We start from the raw sequence: 22,379 nt of genomic DNA on the forward strand, positions 1-22,379 counted from the left end.
ATCAATCAATCAATCAATCGTGTCCCAGCTTGGATCATGAAAAATATGGTTAACGTTTAACCCATTAAAACCAGGAGAGCTTCTGTATTTATAGCAGCACATTGGCTATTCACGCAGTGCGGAAAATAGACGCTTTGAATCGCGGACATGTTTCACATCACTTCACTTTCACTTTCTCCTCACCGTTTGTTGCCCCCCAAGCATGGTGCCCTGTGCTTCAGTGCGTAAAGCATGTGCATGAATCCGGCTCTGGCTACTCTACAATATACAGTACATGTTGCCCATTGTATAAAAATATATAAATAAAAATGCTATTGTTTGTTTGTTTGTTTGTTACCTTTATTTAGACTCGGAAATACAATTGAGCGCAAGCACTCATTTACAACGCAACCGAGATTGTACAACAATGAACAACAACATATATACATTAGGGATGCGAAGATATACCGGTACGGATCGTAATCGCGATACAAACGTCCGCGATACGGTTGAATCGGTACATTCAGTGTGTACCGGTACAATAGACGGCCGAAATCGTGATGGATCGTGCCGTGAGTGTCTGGATCGGTATATTCCGCGATTGTATCGGTTCTTCCATATAGTATTTCATTCTATCCTGTGTTTCCGAGGCGCCATGAATGCACCATCATCAGCCGTTCAACCCCCTCCCCAAAAGCCAGTCTTTAACGCGAGCTGCGACTCGGACAGACGGACAACATCTGCACTCTGCATGCAGGCAACCAGGGAGACAGACAGTGCAGCGAAATGCGAGTGAATCAACAGACGAACTAGCAGCCCCACGGGTTAAAAAGATAGTTGTACAGTACTTAGCTTTATAACATCCAAGTCCGCTGCGCTGATTTGTTGTCACAGAGTAGCACAGGCTGATCGAGTGATATGTAATCAACAGCCGTTTCTTAGCGAATCTCCGACGGACAATTGATTGAGATCATCTTCTGCGCTATATTAACTGCACACACACAACAACAATGTTGCTGGGTGTTGTAGGACTACTGCTTGCGTTTAAAACAAAGTATTTGTCACTGTTCTACAACTTTCCTGTTGATGCAAGCAACTCTCTCACTTTCTCTGCTGCTAGTTCTGCTCTGCATGGGAAAGAAGCCTAATTTATACATCGGAGTACAAGGGTGTCGCACCTAAAATAGCAGACCTACAAGCTCACAATGCGTTGTGGATGCGACGCGTTGTGAGCTTGTAGGTCTGTTTTAAAACATTTTGGCTATAAAAATTGCATAATCCTGGATTAAATATAATATAATATAATATAATATAATATAATATAATAATACAAACCAGGGAGGGACTTTATTGTTTTTCAGGTCAAGGACCCCTTAGCTCAGACAGAGATCAAGCAGGGACCTTCGCTGTAGGCTAGGCATTATAGCCTACTGTATCACACAAATATTTGGCAGGCCCCCTGTAATAACCCTGGATTGGGGTCCCTGACTCCCAGTTGAAGACATATAGGCCTACTAATAATGACATAGGCCTTCTATATGATTAGTTAACAATTCTACAATAGCCAGCAGCTTTGTGTTCTCCCAGAATACTATAGGCCTATGTTGGGTTGTTAGACAGAGCCTAGTACTACAGTGAAACAATAAATTGCCTTGAATTTAAATTTCATAAATGTTTAGTCGCTATGTTTTGTAAATTTGGGGATTTGGGCTTGAATCGTGGTGAATCGTGAATCGTATCGCATCGTATCGGGAACAGGGGTGGATCGCGATGTATCGTATCGGCAGGATTTCAATGTATCGCAATTATATCGTATCGCTGGCAGTGTATCGAGGTCCGTATCGTATCGGCTCAGTGGTCGAGATTCGCATCCCTAATATACATGTATACATTTACAGACATCATTTGAAAAATCAAAAAGAGAATACTTGAAAACTGTAGAAAGTTCAAGAAACTAAAAGCTAAATTAATTAAAACATATACTGTCCTCCAATGCAAAAAAAGTTAAATAAAATGCCATACTACACTGATGCCATGCTACACTCAAATGCAACAACCTCTACAACAAAAAAATGCCAGTATTACAGTAAGTATTGCATAGGCACATTACACAGAAACATCTCAGAAGACTGTGTGAACCAGAAGCAGTGTCATCGAGACATGGCCTGGATGAATGGCCTGTCACACTGACATTAGATTTACTGATGGACTGATTAGACTGTGACACAGCACGGATGCGGAATGAATATTGGATCCCCTGGTCCCCCCTTGTTGGATGAAATATTTGTACTTGGACACTGCAAGGGAGAAACAGTCTATCAAGATGAGCGTGCTGTACCGTGTGAGAAGAACATGTCAAAGAGAAAGTCCTTCCAGTACTTGGTCCCTGCTGCTTTGAAGGAGAAAGTGCTCCATAAGCAGTGGTGTAAAGTAAGTGCATTTATTTAAGTAATGTACTTAAAGGAGTAGTTCACCACTTTTCAACCTGTCTTCATATAATAGGTCCTCACTAATGTTCATGATAAAATATAAAAAAAAAAAAAATTCTACTCAGTCCAAGTCTCCTAGGAGAGCTGTGGGAAGTTCAGAATCCATCGTCTTGTGACATCATCATTTAAAAAAAAAATAATAATGAAAAAAATATTTAGATTTTTATTATCGCGAGAACAATGGCTTCCACTTTAAAATTGCAACTTTTCAGGAATAGAAAGCCTGCAGTTTCTATAAGCTGGATTGGCAATCGATGATGTCACAAGACGATGGGTTTCTGACCTGCCCACAGCCCTCCTCTGAAAAAAAAAAAATATATATATATATTTTTGAGTGAGGACCAATTATATGAACATAGGTTGAAAAGTGGTGGAGTGCCCCTTTAAGTACAGTTTTTTACTTACAGTTTTTATATTTCCAATTTCCAATACTTTTACTTCTACTGTACTCCACTACATCGCAGATCCAAATATTGTACTTTTACTCCACTACATTTATTCGAAAACTTTAGTTACTACAGTAGTTACTTTGCAGATATAAATTATAATATTATTATATGTTTAAAATAAAAAATATGTCGTAGACCCGACCCCCCCACCCTACGAGGTGGTAGGAGGTCCCTGCTCCCATCAGTTTGGGGGTCCCCGGCCTGAAAACGTTGAAGACCCCTGAAGTAGGGGATTGTCAGGATATCACCCTTATATTTTCTTGCATCATTATGTTTACATGTGGCCATGAAGTGAAGCATTGTCTCCACCACTCCTTGACTGCGGATCTCTGTCATCGATTTTTTTTTTTATAATCAAATTTTTATTGAGTTTTCACATAAATGTGTGACAGAAAAGTATTCAAATATGTGTACAAACTGCAATAAAACAAATTAAAGACATACCAAACGGAAACAAGAACAAAAAACAGACACAAACAAAAATACAGGCTTTTTTAAAAACTTTTTATCAGTTTATCAGTTAATGTCATCACATATCTATTTCGAGCCAGAGAGCATCCAGGTTTACTATGGGTTTTTTGTTGTTTTTATCAAATGGGTTCCATAAGTGGCTTTACACGTAGTTATGGTTATAAATTATTGTTTTATTGAGTGCATTTGTACATGCACACACGTATGCCATTAATATACAGCATATACTAGAGTTCATGAAGTGAGGTAATTAAACATCATGTCCCATTTACGATAACCTTGAAAGAACAGCAGAGATATAGTTTGATATAGTTTATATTAGTGCTATAGTCTTGCACATAGTCATGGGTAATATTGAGTGTATTTATGCCTGCACACCAATGTCCCACAAACGTTCCTACACTAGAGATGTGCACGGCCCTAAAATGTAGGCCCTAAACAGGTGTTGTGCCCAATTCTGTATGCCCGCCGGGAAAGGCATGCACCTCACAGAAGCGTTAACACTGCTCTTCCAGTCATTCGTCGTAGCATTACAAGCCAACAAAAGGGGAAACTATCACACATATCACATAAATCATTTGTGAGGATAATTACTTTTTTCCCACTGTTAATTACATTCAATGTTTGTCCGATCAATGCTGCCTATACTATAGGATAGTAGGCTCTACGGATATAAAGTCTACAATATTGCAGCAAAGCGTTCTGCGGAAATACACCGCAATCATATGATTTAGTGTGATCTTGAGTCTTTAGTGCAGACTGTTGGCTATCTATCGATGAGGCTACTGTAGGCCAGTGTTCTGGCCTACAATTTGTATGGGTAGCGACTAAATATCGCCTGTTTTCTGTTTCCTACATAAAAAATATATAATAATGATTATTAAAGATTTCACTAGTTTGGGTCCCGGGCAAACATCTAATTTCTCTTTTGGGTCTTGAGATGAAATGTTTGGGAACCACTGGCCCAGAAAACAGCCTGAACTCCAATTGGCCACAGACTGTATCATGTCCAATGACTAATGATTGACAATACATTTTTTTTTGTCATGTTACAGAGGAAATATATCCATAAATGGCCTACCTACGTCATGAAATTTAAATTAAAATGTGTTAATGCTTATGTTAATTATGTAGAATAAATACAATTGAAGAGTTATTATAAACAAATGTTTATTTTAACCCTCTAAGGCCCGCATTAAGAAATACTTGAAATAAAAAATTGAAAAAAATCAGATGGTGTTGTAGGAGTCCTATTAAGAGGAAAATGTAATGTTTTTTTCAAAAAAATGTTTTTGTAAGATTTTATAGCCATAAATCAAAAATCATAAATCATGCTCTAATTTACATATGGGGGATATTTTTCACAATAATAACATATGTACATGTTCTAGACATTCTAATGATCACCAAAACAAATAGTACAGGCATTTTACTTATGTTTTTGTGAGGTATAGCTTCCATGAAAAAGTGAGATGTTGTTCGTCAAAACTCTGGAATTTCAGCGGGTGTGGCGGGTGTGAATGTCAGCCCCTGTGGGGGGTATTTATATGCAAATATTGTGGCCAATGGCATTGTAATACTAAACAATAGAATCCAATGGTGGTGTTTAGGTGGTAGGGGGAGCTAAAATAAAATGATTTAAACCTTTTTTTGGATAAAATACAAACGTTGTAATATTACAACCGTGGGCCTTAGAGGGTTAAAATGGACTTGAGTTAATGGAAAGCTACTGGTTTTAAGTGTAAAGGTAGACTAGCAATGTTTGAGGCCCTGATATAACATTTGGAGCAGAAAGGGCAAAGTCCAATAGCAAACAAGACCTCTGGGGCAGACAGCACCAAGGCCTCCTGCACAATGCAATGCTCCCAATCTAGTTATTCTGCCAAGGTTACGGTAGTTTATTTATGATACTAGCTAATTATACATTTAAAATTGTACACTAAAGCAATTTATTACAGACCTTTTGTGCCTGGAACTAGTCCTACAGTACAAGCTATTTACAACAAAGCAAAGTATTGCTGGACAATCCTACGTTCTCATTATGTAACACTATACTTTCTTAGATGTAATGTAACCATAGGCCAAGATATATCTGAAGGACCGAAGGAATGGCACACAGAGTGCAAATGTATTGTCCCTCTTGAGGTCTGGTGGACGACTAATGCACCCTTAATAAGGGTCTTTGAGACCCTTGAGAGACCTGAGCTATTATCCAGGATAGTGTGTGCGCTTGTGCATCCTCTGTGTGCTTGGACAAAGACGAGTACAGCCAAAGCACCAGTGGTGTTTAATTAACACAGCACTCACTTGCCTTCAGCCTGAAGCTGCAGTGATGTAAGCCTGTTCAATAATGTAGAAAGGCAAGGCATGATGAGACACAACAACATGCAATCACGATTGTAACATGGCATACATTATAGCAAATAAGCCATCCTAATTTCCCATTGCCAAGGTCAACACATTGTAACATGAAGTGGGTTGAGTTAAGCAATGGCATTTGCAAATGCTAGATAAGGATCCATTATTTACAAGTGTGGTAATTATATAGCACATGGGGACTTTTCTTCCATGCAGGACATATGCGCACCCACATGGTACCATTTATGCAGTGGCTAGCACATTGTGTGTATATGATAATGTGCTAGACTACTGTTATACTATTGCACTGTAGGCTATGTTTCATAGTTTAATTAGCATAAGAGCACATGTTTCTCGGGTGCATTATTGTTTCATGAAAGATGGTCGGTCTCTCCATAGATGTTAAATGAAGCTTGATGGATTTTCCTTTTGCAGTATCGATCTTATGCATTTAGCATGAACTCCCATCATGTTATCAGAATTATTGTTATGAATTCTGCTGCATGGTAGCATTATGTTGAGAGAGACAGGGGTGTCGCACCAAATTCTGGGCCCTGGGTACAAGGATTCACTGCGGGCCCTCCATGAATGTTCTTCATAAGGGGAGGGGGGTTTAACCCATTTAGACTGGGAATGCATTATTACACATGATTGTGTGCTTTAACTATTGAAAAAGAGCAGATATACAAGCTCGCAGCGCAGAATATTTGAATATTTCAACGTTTCTTTGGAAAAAATATGTTTCTATGTCAGTGGTGCTCAAACCTTTTCATGTGAAGGACCCCCAAAATTATATGTATTTGGCCACGGACCTCCATCTCAAAACATTTAGCTCCAGGGACCCCCCCAGAAGCAAAATTTGAGTTGATGCTCACTTAAAAAAAATACATATATTCAAAGATTTGCACACATTCTCACGACTTTTCAAAAATAGCAGATCTACAAGCTTGCAGCGTGGCACTCGGTGCCGCGCTGTGAGCTTGTATATCTGCTATTTTTCAATAGCTAAAGTATAAAGCCAGATAGTGCTTTATCGTGGACATACTGCATCTCAGATATGAGATGCTGTTTGCTCTCTGCTACAAATCATATACAGTAAAGCTCTAAAGAGTTCCCTCCTCAGTGCCATTAGCATAAAATAGCACAATCAGGCCTGGTTGCACCAGGAAGGATCAAGCTCTAACTGGTTTAAATCAACTTAAGGTTTATCTATTAATCCAGTTGCACCAAACTTTAAACCTAGTTCACGAGAGATGATCACTATAAGTTCACATCAGGTTTAGTTTTGAACCATCCTTTTAATCTTGGTTTTAATTTTCACAGTAAACCAGGACTAATGTTAAATCGCTCAAATAAATCCTAGCTCAACAAATCCTTTTGTTCATTCTTCTTGGCCCAATGGGCCTCATTGCTATAGATAAAACTGTTTGTTTGTTTTTTGGTTCTCTTATGCATGCATTTATGGAAGCCCATTTCTGACTAAAGTGAAAACAAAACAAAACAAAAGAAAAATAAAATGCCTAAATTATCATTATTTTTTGTCTTATGTTTTTGCAATAGTATCTATGTCTCAGAATTCCATTTGCTTTTCATAAACGTGATATAGGCAATCCCATGCAGAAGAACAAAAGTCAGGATTCTAAACTAACTCAGTTCTGAGAAATAAGACTCTCACAGTGTTTAATTTGATTCAGTGGCAGAAATGTACTAAAGCAGCGGTTTTTAATTTCAAGATCCCCGATGTTCTCTTTTATGCTTAACATATTCACAGAATGTATGTACAACATACAGTAGTGTGTAGCAGTAAAGAAGTTTATCTTACATTTGCTTTGTAATTACATTTTGAAGTAGAGTACTTCAGGTAAAGACTATAATAGAATTAGCCTGGCGTGCCTGCCTCTTTCACACACTTCGTTCCACCACCACCACCGCCAGGGGGTGGTGTTGTGCGGTCTGGTTTTTACCAGGCTAATCTAGAATATCCAAGGCATACTGTCCCATTGAAAAATACAAGACTTTATTATTTCGTGGTTTGGTTGGCAAACATATTTCAACTCAAGAGAACTTTCATCAGTTGAATCCTGATCAAGGCCATGTCAATATTGCTATTGATCCAACCCATCCTAAAGGGTACAGTGTCATTCCGACGTTGCGTTGGTCCGACTCGTCCCATTGCTAACCCTAACCGCACGCGTAGCCACGTAGTCGGAGTAATGAGATGTCGGAATTATGGGCAGTCCTCTCCTAAAGCAGTGGTTCTCAACCTGTGGGTCGGGAGTCGGGACCCAAATTATTTTGGGGGGTCCCTCCCCAGATGATTAACTTAATGTGCAACATTGTTTTCTCACTCAACAGTAAACAAACCAACATAAAGTCTAAGTGTATAGAGGGTATCTGCACATTTCTAAAGTGACAATTTAAGAACGTTTTAATGCCTCTAAAATGACAATTTAAACAAATTGTGAAATATTAGAGGCAGAAATTGTGAAAATAGCAGATCTACATGCTCACAACGCCTCGCAACACGAGGTGTTGAGAGCATTTAGATTTGCTATTTTCACTATAGAACCGTGTTATACAAAATGTAATGCCTCAACTCTTACAGTGCTCGTCAGGGTGGATGTGTGTGTGTGCGTGTGTGTGTGTGTGTGTGTGCGTGTGTGTGTGTGCGTGTGTGTGTGTGTGTGTGTGTGTGTGTGTGTGCGTGTGTGCGTGTGTGTGTGTGCGCGTACGTGTGCGCGTATGCGCATGTGCATGCGTGTGTGCATTTATCATAGCAATTATAATATGATTGACAAGTAATAACCTTTGAACTGTTAGGGTACTGTCAGGATCTCCTGTGAAGCTCTGTAAGTTGTTCCTGTCATTGCATCAGGAAAGCCAAGTGAAATTCTTCAAAATGTACTGTGCCTGGCAAAGATTATGATATATACATATATGATGTGACAGAAAGTCAGATTTTGATCAAGAGACAAGTGATCCCCAAATTAGCGTCCCTCGACTGGCTGGGCATACAAGGCAAGCTCTCCAGGGACAACTGACATCATTCAGTACATTTCTACGACTTGATGCAGGCCTAATGAATTATGCCTGAGAACTAATTGTGTCTACTCTGCAATCTGCATGTGACTGAACCCAGTGGTGGCTCCAGGGAATAATCAGCGGGGGGACTTCAATTTTCCAAAGGGGGCACTTTATTTTTCAACATACCCCAGCAAGCCGATTTAGATTTTTGTTTTTTAGTTTTGAGACAAACTACTGAAACTAGTAATGTCCATTACACATTTTCTCACTGAAAATATTTGAATATCCTGTGCTGCATGCACAACGATACATGAATAGACATCAAAACAAAACCAACTCGATGCAGCGCCAGTGTAGGCAACCTTTTATTATTGCATTTTCATTAGACTATTAATTAATTTGAAAATGTATATTTATAATAAAGAACAAAACATAATATAACATATAATTAACACCTGTAAAACATCTTAAAATAATGGTGGCTGGCCAATCTGGACTGGGGTGGCACAAAGTCTGATCTGGGTGGGCATTGCACCCCAATGCCCCCCTGTGGAGCCGCCTATGATTGAACCATACATCTAGGCCTACTTTAATTCGGGTGCATCCCCACATTCCGACATTCTGCCATTCCGACATCCCCCCATTCCGACACTAACCCTTGGAAGTGTCGCCACTCAGACAATTAGAAGTCAATGTCGGAATGGCAGCATGTCGGAATGGAGAGCGGCCCCCCTTTCAATTCATACTGCACTGCGAAGCCTATTATCGCAGCACTCACCGAAAATAACGAACTTTCAAGTGAAAAATGATGCATCACTTGAAAATGAGTTATTTTGGGGTGAAAAGTGACATTGTCGTACGATGATGTAAATGTTGGGGTTTATGTTCCTTTTTCTCTGCCTCCAGTTTTTTCAACACTTGGCCACATGCATCATTGGCTGGTATCCTATCCAGCGTTACAAAAGTGCTTGCGTTCGTGGGAAGTATTTCAAGAGGTTCCATCAGACTGACTGATCTAATGCCAGACCCAGAAACACACATACCTGTAGGCGGCAGCAGGCCAATGTGGTTGTCTTATTTATTTATTTGCTTACGTTATTTATTTATTTTTTAGAAATTTTAGAGAGGTTACAGTAATATTGTGTAAGTGAATCCAGTGGGATGGGGGGAAAGGCTATTGTTAAGAGGGTTGCTTACTATCACTACACTGGTACCTTACTGCCATCAAGTGGTGCTGCGAGAAAACAACATGCAAATGTGTAATTCCAGACCTGACTGGAAAAAAATAAGAGAGAGAGAGAGAGAGAGAGAGAGAGAGAGAGAGAGAGAGAGAGAGAGAGAGAGAGAGAGAGAGAGAGAGAGAGAGAGAGAGAGAGAGAGAGAGAGAAAAAATAACCACATGCTCAGGGGTGTCACACCAAATTCTGGGCCCTGGGTACAAGGATTCACTGCGGGCCCCCCATGAATGTTCTTCATATAGGGGGAGGGGGTTTAACCCATTTAGACTGGGAACGCATTATTACGCATTATTTGTCCTTTAACTGTTGAAAAATAGCAGATATACAAGCTCACAGCGCGCTGCGAGCTTGTAGATCTGCTATTTTGGAAAAATCGTGAAAATTTGTGCAAGTCTTTGAAATTATTTATAATCCTTCTAAGGTTTTCTTAAAAAAAAAAAACTATGTTTCTATGTCAGTGGTTCTCAAACCTTTTTCATGTGAAGGACCCCCAAAATGATATGTATTTGGCCACGGACCCCCCCCCCCCCATCTCAAAATATTTAGTTCCAGGGACCCCCCAGAAGCTAAATTTGAGTTAGAAATTTTCACTTAAACAATACATATTTTCAAATATTTCCACATGACTTTTCAAAAATAGCAGATCCACAAGCTCGCAGCGCTGCACTCGGTGCCATGCTGTGAGCTTGTAGATCTGCTATATAAATTATAAAATCCACCTTGGGCCCTAGTAACTCAGTCCCACTCCCCCCCCCCCCCCCCCCCTTGTGACGCCCCTGTGCATGGCATAGACCACAGACCACACAAGGAGAATGAAATATATTACCCAGTCAAATTCGAGTTTTCCAGATTATTAAGTCAACTGGAGCACACTGGAGTCAGTTAATCAGTGACAATGGAATGACGGGACGTTGAAAATGTTCCTTTTTTCATCTCCTAATTCACACAGAGCTCTTATCTGCAATTACTGCTGTGAATTGACTCCCTCATTAGTTGAAGCATTGGATCAGAACCACCACTAGCCGACCAATGGGACCCATCAACCACTTGCTATATGAATAGGAAGGATGCAATACGTTTATTCACTCGGCCATGAGAATGAAGACATTATAGATTATAGTATCTATCTATCTACTGTACTGTAGGGGTCTTCAACGTTTTCAGGCCAAGGACCCCTTAGTTGAGAGAGAGATGAAGCAGGGACCCCCACAACCTTTTCATAGATTCCATATATAGTTTCATTGTTTGACAGCGCAATCATCAGTGTATTTTGGATTCATGTCAATTTGTGTTTTCAGATATTTAACCACTTGAAACCACCGTCAAAACGTAATAAACGTAGTACAATAAACTGTACTTAATCTGCTCTTTTTCCCTTCTACACCAAACCTTTTTGCCGAAAATAGCTGATCTACAAGCTCACAACGCCTCGCAGCGCGAGGCGTTGTGAGCTTGTCGATCTGGTATTTTTGGCTAAAGTTCTCAGAATGTGGACACAATGGTTCAAGTGGTTAATATAAAAAAGGAGGAAAAAAGTTTCTATCACACAAAGATTTGGAGGACCCCCTGTAGTAACTCTGAGGACCCCCTAGGGATCCCGGAACCCCTGTTGAAGACCCTTGATCTACTCTATCTATCCATCTATCCATCTATCCGTCCATCTAGTATCTATCTAGTAGGCCTACAAAGGTCACCTAGCTGTAATGATTTATTGTCTCTGCAAGGCCGAATGGACAGCTATAATATCTGGCACCGTTGGACCGATTTGTGTGATACTGTGCACATACACACTCCCTGGAGACACTTTTATATATATATATATATTATACTCCTACAGATTAGGCCTACTTCCAAACATCACGCAAATCCGTACACATGATCTCTATAGTCATGTGATCAAGACGGAACTGTCAGATTTTTCATATTCCATCCTGATTGGCATCTAAAGTTTGCAGGCTTGTTTTTAACAAAATGACTAAAATCATGAAAGCAGTGTGCGATTGCTATGAAAGTTTGCACGCACATTCCCACCCTTTCATATTGGCCTATATAGGCTTAAAATAATTTATGTAAATATCTGTGTAAATCTCTATGGGAAAAAATAATGGCTTTCTTTTTAGTGGCACTAATTGTGTAATTAATAAATACAAAAACACAAAAACAAATGTGGGAACCTGTTAAGCTCCTTCCTCTGGAGGTGGGTCCATTCCATGGACTCCTCTATCACAACCTCAACCTGTGGGTCGGGACCCCCAGGGGGGTCTCCAAATTATTTTGGGGGTCCCCAGATGATTAACTTAGTGTACAAAATTGTTTTCTCTCTCAACAGTAAACAAACCAACATAAAGTTTAAGTGTATAGAGGGTATCAGCACATTAAAGTGACAATTCTTTTTAATAAATGACAAATTAAACATTGGCTAGATTGTCAAATATATAGAGGCAGAAATTGTAAAAATAGCTGATCTACATGCTCACAACGTTGTGAGCATGTAGATCCTGGAATGGCGGCCTGAAAAAGTTGAGAACCACTGCTCTATCAGAGAGAAAGGGAGTGTGAAAGAGAGTGTGAGGTGGACTGCCTCCAAGCTCTTCACCTTACAAAGACCCCAAATAAAGATTCACAGGGTCCAGTTCAGATTATGAAGCCTCGGTTTACTCTTGCACCACCCACACTATTTAGATCTGAGGTCTGGGGTTTGACCCCAGTCTAGTTTTAGCTTTAGTGATGTCATAAAAATGCATGCATGCCATTTTGCCATATCTTGATTTTTCAATCAAGTACATTTGTTGTTCTCACTTTGGTTGTTCTCGCTTTGGACTGTTAAAATAAACATAATTGATAGATATATTCTAAAACGGCTAGTTCCATTCCTTGATTCTGATTGGCTGGTTGCTGTGGTATATGAGACTATAACCCAGGTGCGTTATTTCTTTCCACAGGGTTCCACAGTGCACCAATTATCTGCACCTGTGTTGTTTCTGCAGCCTGCCGGGAAATACTTTCTTGCAGAGCAGACCTTATTGTGTATTATTAGTGAAATAGAACAGTTTTAATTGGTACATGTCTATGATTTTCATGTTGCAATATTGTGACCGGGTAGTGGTTACTGGGGTAGTATACACCGGCTGAGAGGGTCGGAAACACTCAACGCCTCTCAGCCGGTGTATACTACCCCGGTAACCACTCGCCTCTTGTGGCTTATTGCTTTATAATCAACTAGTTTCTCAAGCAGTGTTGTATTATAACCAGTGCTTCTCTTTGATTAGATGAATTAATTTTGAGAGAATACTACTGCACACTCATGGCAGGATATCAAATCAATAATCAATTATAGGCTGAGCCCCATACTGGTGAACTGTCTCTAGTGACTCAGGGATAACAAATTAAATTGAATCCAAACTCATTTATTCCACTAAACACCAATCAATCAAATAGAAAAAACTGTAGCTGTGCTACAATTTAGGCTAACAAGAACAAAGGTAATGCCACTGAATAACTTTTCAACACCAGGGCTTGACATCCATATACAATTCTAATCGTATTAGACTTCCTGGTAGGCTAATTATTACATAATAATCACATACCATCAACAAACTATACAATAAGAATTGTCAAAAAATATAAGGGGATTTGTTTTTTTTAAATAGCCAGTCTACAAGCTCACAATGCCTCGCAACGCAAACTATGATTATTATGGGGGGGATGCCTACAGTATAATGTAAACCAATGTAACTTTACTAGCTCAACACTCTCCTCTTCAGTCGATGTCTTGGCTGATATAATCCATGAATGTTAATATAAGGATCATGTGGTTCCATGCTTTGTTGTTGATATCAATAGTTACATTTGTTTATTGTCTTCTTCTGGGAAAGGTCAACATATTTATTTATGTATTTATTCAAATGAGACATGTATCATGTAAATGTATACATGTATCAAATAGTATACATTTCTTCCTGAATCCCTACAATGCAGACAGGCAAGGTCTCAAATGTCTATATCTGTGTGTGTGTGTGTGTGTGTGTGTGTGTGTGTGTGTGTGTGTGTGTGTGTGTGTGTGTGTGTGTGTGTGTGTGTGTGTGTGTGTGTGTACATGACTCACTCACTATCTTTCCCCTCACACACAATATATCTATGCATGCACGCACACACACGCACGCACGCACGCACACACGCACGCACGCACGCACACACACACATTCTCTCTCACTCCCTCCCTCTCTTACCAGCTGTAATTGTGCCCCGTAGTAAATGTGTGTTGCAGCATCAACAGCTGTTGTGCAAAATGGTCCTGCAAATTCAGGCACATCTGGTGTTTAAATGTCACTGACCTTCTAAAGAAATCCTGTGAAGTTTTCCAAATAAACAACTCTAATTTTTTTACAGCGTGGCTCTGGAGGAGGGCAAGTCGTCTACAAATGGGTCTGTCAGTCTCTCTGTGTGTCTGGACCTAAATCTCAGAAGAACCCAGTGGACCGATCAGTGACACATTTCGCCTGCCAGTAGGCCAAGGACGTAGCTCCGTGCATATCGTCGTTGTCGGGCACTCGGGTGGAAAGCTTGTACATCCAAAACCGTTCCTTATGTATTTATCATCTAAAAAATTTACTAAACTCGTGAGGCGTTGTGTGCTTGTAGATCGACTATTTTCACTAGTCTTGTGCGACGGTCTTGTATGATGAAGCAGGGCTTTGCTTTACCAAAAAACGTAGGCCTACACATTTTGAAACTTGGAAATACAAGGTTTCTGCCCGACAGTGATATCTTTTCCCACGCATTCCATATTAAAATTGGCTAATGGGAGGACTGGCCATGTCACTATGACTCAGTCATAACCATATACAGTAAGGAGTTCCCAATGTAGCTACGCCCAAATAAGTGTGTTGTCTAACCTTAATGTGTCGTCATGGCATCCCCGCTTAGACCCCTGTGTTGTTTTACGGATTTAGGCATCAGATATGGACGAAAGTACACAAAATCTTTCTTACCACAAACACATTTTCAAAACACATGTGCACTCAACAACACAAGAGGAGCTTTGTCAATACAAAGCTCCTTCCCCTTCAGTTTCAACTTCAGTGGACAACACTGATGGTGCTAAAATTGGATTGAAATTGCATATACCGTAAAAGTGCACTAATATCATCCCCATTCACCGAATAAAATTAGGCTTTTTCCTGATGCTTTTAAGGCTTATTTAATAAAAAAAAACCTGTATAGCACTTGAAAGTCTATTGACATGAAGACATGCTTCAAGAAGAACATCCTGTGCAGATAATCATACCCCCCTGGCGCACAGACCTGGTCCACTCAGTCTGTGGAAACATTTTCCACAATTCCTGGGATCAGCCATGTTTAAAACATATTACATTTTAAATATATATTAGCATTAAGACCTGAGGCCGATTTTAATGTCCTCTAAATCCTAACGGTTTTCTAAAAATCACACCTAGTGTGACATGAGTGGTGCTATTTATGTTGTGATGTCACAGTGATGAAGTTGCTATCCTCAATCCGTACAACACACATTGAGCCATTTTGTTTCAGAATGTAGACCAGATGTAAGCCAGGTTTCAGAGCCTATACATCACAGACCTTTTTCGGGATTGGAACTTTTGTACACCTTTTCTATTTATGAGTTAATTTCATCAAGCGTCCCACAAATCGATTGCAACGCGTCCTGCGAAGTTTGGTCAACGGCGTACAAGAAACTTTGAGGCCTGACATTTTAGAAAACGTTTCCCACCCAGTTTTTGACCGGACAACAAACTGTTTGTGAAAGATTGTAGGTCATATCTAGGCCTGATGTAATTTACTTGTGCCAGCAGAATGCATTCGGTGATTTTCAAATCATTAATGCTTTTGACAACAACTTATAGATTATGCAAAATGTTGAGAAGAAAGCAGAAAACGTATTTCAACAAACAGAAACCCCGAAGTTCATCAAAGCTTCATTTTCGCTTCAGGGCATTTGTAGAAGAAAGAAAAACACTTCATGTCCTTCACAACATAGATTTTTCGTGATTTATTTTGTTATTATTCCATTACATTTCTTACGGGTTTTGTATTAACGTGAGCCACCAGCTGATGTTAGTAATTAGAGCTAATTCTTCTATAATAAGGGCAAATTCTATATAAAGCATGGCTTGTCTCCTTCGTGTACATGAAAAATGTATTATTTTCCATTCAAAAGCCATCTCTTCACAATGTAGCAATATGAGACTATGATGAAGCAGGGTATTATTAGCCTAGCATAGCTAGACTATAGCAGTTAAACTAAAATGGGTGGATTGTTATCTGTGCTAGGCTAGGGTGTTATGACACTCATGTCAAACATCAAAAGTATAGAAATGCAGGTACAATCCTCAGTGTTCCTCTATCCATGTATGCGTACACATGTTATAGTCTGTTGTACTCAAGTCAAAGTATTCAAAATTGATTTTCAATATCAATGCATTGCTGTATTGACATTTTCAAAAATTGTGAATATAGATACAATTTTTTTTAAATGAGGCTTCAGTGGTTAATTCATTATGTATTTTAATTGTTTTACTTTGGGTCTCGAGGGCCACTTTCTGAAATGTAGGTAAGTTAAAAGTACAATTTTTGTCTTTGAAATGAAGTATGGGGCTTTTAAGCCGTGACATCATTTTGTAGGCAGAGGAGAACTCTGCCCCCAGAGCATTTTCTGTCCCTCGCTATTTCAACAGATCCGAGACAAAAATAACGACTAAAGTATAATTCTAACACTTTCCTTTCAACAACAAAGAGAAGAAAAATGTGTAAATAGTAAAAATAGTAAAAAGATTCACGGTAACGGGTGGCAGAAATTCTCCTCTGCCTACAAAATGATGTCATACTTAACAGCCCCTAAAATAAAATAAGAAATAAAGAGAAAATAAAGTAAAATACTGATATACTATAGACTCGTTCAGAGCTTCATTTCCTGGGTCAGCAGTTGTCCTTCTCAGTTTGGGTCATGTGCCTGATTGGGCAACATTCAACTGCATTCAGGCTGAACCAGTTGTGCACGAGTGAATGCTGGCACGTGCATGCTGCCTCCATGCCATGCACGTTTCACTTTATCCATTTAGATCGTTGTTACGAGGATTTACTAGCAAGCATTACTTTTCTTAGCAGTGCTAAACCACTTTGGTTGTGTGGTTAAAACAAACTGAAAAGATGGGGCTGTTAAGTATGACATCATTTTGTAGGCAGAGGAGAATTTCTGCCCCCAGTTTCCGTGAATCTTTTTACTATTTTTACTATTTACACATTTTTCTTCTCTTTGTTGTTGAAAGGAAAGTGTTAGAATTATACTTTAGTCGTTATTTTTGTCTCGGATCTGTTGAAATAGCGAGGGACAGAAAATGCTCTGGGGGCAGATTTCTCCTCTGCCTACAAAATTATGTCACGGCTTAAAAGCCCCATAGGCTATGCACAGCAGACATTTTGGAGAGTAGTTGGGTCTCTTCTCACTTCCTTCACAGGTGTTACCATTTTACCAATAATACTAATGAAGGCTCTGTTACATTCAGGGTGCTGATAGTGTGTCATGTTGGCTCACTGGAAACACACTGCTACACCAATGGGTCTCAAAGTGTGGTCCACACCCTTGTGGTTCCTTGGGGGTTCCAAATGACCCCTTAAAAGGTGTTAACTCTGAGAGTGTGTTAACCTTAACCATATAGTGTGAACTACATGTATTGTTTTCCTTAAGCAGCCTAGCACTAGCCTACCCACAACAAAGCAGCCTGCTGGACTGCAGCAATAGAGAACACAGTGAGAGAATGGCATTCAGCTGTTGTAACATATTATAGACTAATATAGGCTAATACATGGTTGTGAATGACTTCCTCCCCAAATCATCTTCCCCGAATCAACTAGCATTAGACACCTTTGCGGGCCGCATTTGGTCCACGGGCTGCCATATGTTCTAAAGGAAAAAGTGGTAGAAACTATTGACCGTCCCTTCAGGTGTCGCCTCCAAAGTAGCACCCTCACAAAATGAAGGCACGATCAGGAGATCAGGGTCCTTAATCTCAAGCTCCACATCCATGTTGCTGTGAGAAAAGTGACACAAATACACTTTTTTCTTAAGTAAAAGTATCAATACGCCAACGTAGAATATTCTGTTAGGCTGCAGCCACACCAAAGTATGGTCGCCAGTGGATAAACTCTTTTTGTGCACGGCAGACTAAAATCGCAGAGAGTGCAAAGTACAGTAGCTTACTTTACAGCACTGCAGATTAGGACAAAACCATTCACCTGATTATGAGTGAAGTAGAATCCGAGGTGTACATACTGCTCACAGGCAGACATCCCATGCTAACAGATGGAAAATACGGTGCTGAAATGACATGAGAGAAAATGGTAATGATTCATTTATTAATTTGTGTGACTGCCAGTGTGTTCAACATGATCAAAGAGACTCAGAAATCCACAGGCATATCTGTTTAAGATTTTAAATGGGCTATATGCACAGAAGCCATTTTGGAGACAAGTTGGGACTGGGTCTCTCTCTTCTGACTCTCTTCTGAAGGCTCTGTTCCATTCTCGTCAAAAAGAGTCAGGGTGCTGATATTGTGCATGTTGGCTCATTGGAAACACTCTGCTACACCAGTGGGTCTCATCAAGTCCAGGGACCCTAATGGTTCCTTGGGGGTCCCAAATGATCCCTTTAAAAGTGTGATTTGGTTCCATTTGTAGTCAGAGTTATGGGGTCCTTGAAATAAAAGGTTTAGGAACCACTGTGCTTGCTACATGAAATGGAACAGAGCCTTCATTAGTATCATTGCTAACACCTTTGAAGGAAGTGAGAAGGGACCCAGCTTCTCTCCAATATCGCGGCTGTATATACTGTAGCCCAGAGGTTCTCAACTTCTCAATTCTGATTGGCTGGTTTCCCTTTAATTGCTGTGGTATATGAGACTATAACCCACACCTTGAATCAGTTTATATCAAACCCAGGTGCGTTATTTCTTTCCACAGTGTTCCACAGTGCACCAATTATCTGCACCTGCATGTGTTGTTGGCAAAAAAGCCCAACTACTTTCTTGTAGCTGGGAACTACTTTCTTGCAGTATTAGTGAAATAGAATAGTTTTAATTGGTACATGTCTATGATTTTTCATGTTGCCATATTGTGACTGTTTTAGAAAAGCAATAAGCCACGAGAGGCATGTGTTACCTGGTATTTTATAACAGCTGAGAGGCGTGGTGAGACACAAGGCTAATTTTACACCAAATACCACCTCACAAAATATCTGTTTCTCCAAGTAGGCTGCCACCATAATGGCCTACCCCATCCTATTAAGCTATGCAGTTAACACAGGAGGAATTCCTATTCCTAAGCCAACAGTGATGATCGGGTCATGGTCAATAGGACCGACGCCACCGGTCATCAAATTATTGGCTTAGGAATGAAACAAAAACTAAAGTCTCCATGAATTCAAGGCATTATGGGATGTGTAACTGATAGAAAATAAGATTTTCTTTTTGTAATTACTCCTGCAGTTGTCACAATGCCACAGACTTTGAAACAGACATTGAGAGCCTTCTTCAACCAAGTCCTTGGTCAGAACTAATACATCTAGTATACAGTATTTCTCTCCACTTATGTATTTTTCCTTCTTTTTTGGGAGACTCCTCTGAGTACCACCAGAGGGGGACTCAAATACCACCAGTGGTACATGTACCACAGGTTGAGAACCACTGCTATAGCCTATTCACTGTGGTTTGTTTTACAGCTTGCCTTTCAATGCTGGGGTTGTCACCATCCACACGTTGAAGATCATGCCTTCCTCTTGGACAGATGCACGTCCCAGTTGCATCTTCGTGAGGAACTTAGCGTCGGGGGGAAGTTGCAGAGGATTTGGGACTGGCTGCATAGATTTCTTCTTGCAGCTTTGTTTTTTGCTATCAATTTCATAGAACACACCCTGGCAGACAATTATGAGAAAACATCATTAACACACGCAGCATGTACTGTATACAGCAGGGGTCTTCAACGTTTTCAGTCCAAGGACCCCTTAGTTGGGACTGGGAGAGAGATGAAGCAGGGACCCCAACAGCCTGTTCATAGATTCCGTATAGTTTCATTGTTTGACAGCACAATCATCAGTGTATTTTGGATTCATGTCAATTTGTGTTTTCAGATACAGTATTTAACCAATTGAACGGTCAATACTTAATAAACTTGACCTTTCACTCTGTAATTAGTCTGCTCTTTTCCCCTCTACACCAAACCTCTCTGCCAAAAATTGCCGATACAAGCTCACAACGCCTCGCGCTGTTAAATCTGCTACTTTTAGCTAAAGTTCTCAGAGTGAGGACACTACGGTTCATATCCACCTCTTTCCACGGGAATGTACTGGAGATTTTTTTGCACCACACTTCCGGTTAACAGCAGACATACAAGCTCACGTCGCGTCGCAGATGCAGCCGTTGTGAGCTTGTAGATCACACACGGCTGCGGTGCCGGAAGCTCCGTGGAACTTCTGCGCAATGCACGATGGGATGTTGGAAAGTTGTGGATAAAAGAGAGGAAAAAGGTTTCTATCACACAATGATTTGGAGGACCCCATATAGTAACTCTGAGGACCCCCTAGGGGTCCCGGACCCCCTGTTGAAGACCCCTGTGTATAGTTACATGTAGCCTATATACCGCATGTAAACACAAGACAAAATGAATGTGTTTGATAGATTATTTCTCTGCTGTAACAATGCTTCTTGGCAATAAATGTTTATATAGCATGTTAATTCATTCTGGCAATGGTTCACAGTTACCTCTTCGAAGAAAATCAGCACATCCAGATTAACAGCAGTGTTGTAAGAGAGAGACTCATTCACTTTGAAGCGTAGTCTCTTGGCCCCACTATCATACACGTATCCACCCACAGTGTATGTGCCCTTATTCGTGTTTGACTGGTTTAATTGAGAAACACAAAGCAGAGTGTTGATTGAGAAAATATAGATGTGATATTAAAAATAGTCCTTAGAAAATACTAGTGCCAGCATTGGTTTTGCATTACACAAAATGGTACACTCACCACGCCAAAGGTTCCTGTCATATTGGGTGATTCTGAAAGCAATAGCAGAGAATATTTTAGAGCCTTGCCAATTTCTTTAAAAGGTGTCATATAATAGGAATACTTTTAAGAGGAATATTTAATGCTAAGTAATTACATGCCATTACATAAATAATTAAACCAAATATACTTACGGCATGGCTGGTGATCTGCACGGGCAGCGACACTCAGACTTATGAGAAGGAGCGCGAAAGCTGCAAACATTTTTCTTGCCCAGAGAGAGTCACTCACTCACAAGTGTTATGGATGTCAATCGTCAGGGTAATGAACGAGGACAGGGAGAACCACAGAGTTTCAACACAGTATATTCTGTAAAAGACAAATATTTACACAATTCTGAACTTTGAATTACCACTGCACATCTTCAAATATTCTCTAAGTGCATGGGGTCAGGCCAGTGACCCGCAGGGGTCCTTGACGTGGTTCCCAGCAAAATGTGTTAATAAGAGTGTTAAAATGTTTTCATTTACTGCTTTCTATCGTTTTAGCGATTTTAATTACCTTGACTTCAGTGGGTGGGGGCATGCGTGCAAGTGGCTAAATATGTCTTTTTAGACACACTAAGCCGTACCAGCAGTAACAATACTAGCCCCCATAAGTCACATCTGCCCATGAAGGATTGTGTTGCATCTTGGGAATGGGCTTATTGTGTCTAAAAAGACATATTTAGGCACTTGCACGCATGCCCCCAACCACTGAAATAAGTCATTAAAATCGCTAAAATGATAGAAAGTAGTAAATGAAAACATTTTAACACTCATCTTTTCTTTTCTCTTCTTACAATCTAACATATGAACCCTTGTATTTTTTTTTTTATTTTTTTTTAAGAAAGTTGTTCTTTAATAGACCAAAATACAACAAAGACCCAGCCAGAAAATTCCATACACATTTTCAATACTCTCTGTGTGCAAAACTCTACTGCTCAAAGAAATGAAGGGAACAAAATGTTCCCTTAATTTATTTGAATTTATTTGAGTATAGTATACTGTAGTAGGCCTACTCAAAGAGCTCAAAGAAAGCTCAAAGAATGAAGGGAACATTTTGTTCCCTTCATTTCTTTGAGCAGTTGTAAATAAAAAGTACATCCATTTTCCAAACAAAGCCAGCTACACTGGGTCATATGACAAAGATAAGCAAAGCACTGAATGTTGCAATCCTCATCCTCACTCCAACATACTGGGCGAAAAGAGCAAGAATCCCAAAATATCGAATTTTGATTCTTTCTGGAATACGGGCATTTCCGTCACATATCCTGACTTTTTTTGATATGCACCATATC

At 39.9% G+C, this 22,379-nt stretch overlaps 1 protein-coding gene across 1 annotated transcript; it reads right to left on the minus strand.

The window, feature by feature from the left end:
• Positions 1–16,021: 16,021 nt before the first annotated feature.
• Positions 16,022–21,401, minus strand: epd (ependymin). The gene is made up of 6 exons (XM_080743124.1): positions 21,235–21,401; positions 21,062–21,093; positions 20,799–20,936; positions 19,765–19,951; positions 18,280–18,361; positions 16,022–18,074 (listed from the first exon to the last, which is right to left on the minus strand). Exons 1-6 carry the CDS (start codon positions 21,302–21,304, stop codon positions 17,948–17,950), a joined length of 636 nt encoding a protein of 211 aa, XP_080599250.1. The 5' UTR covers positions 21,305–21,401; the 3' UTR covers positions 16,022–17,947.
• Positions 21,402–22,379: the final 978 nt, after the last annotated feature.

The sequence above is a fragment of the Nannobrachium achirus genome (assembly GCF_963921795.1).
Source record: "Nannobrachium achirus genome assembly, chromosome: 15".
In the NCBI taxonomy this organism is placed as follows: Eukaryota; Metazoa; Chordata; class Actinopteri; order Myctophiformes; family Myctophidae; genus Nannobrachium; species Nannobrachium achirus.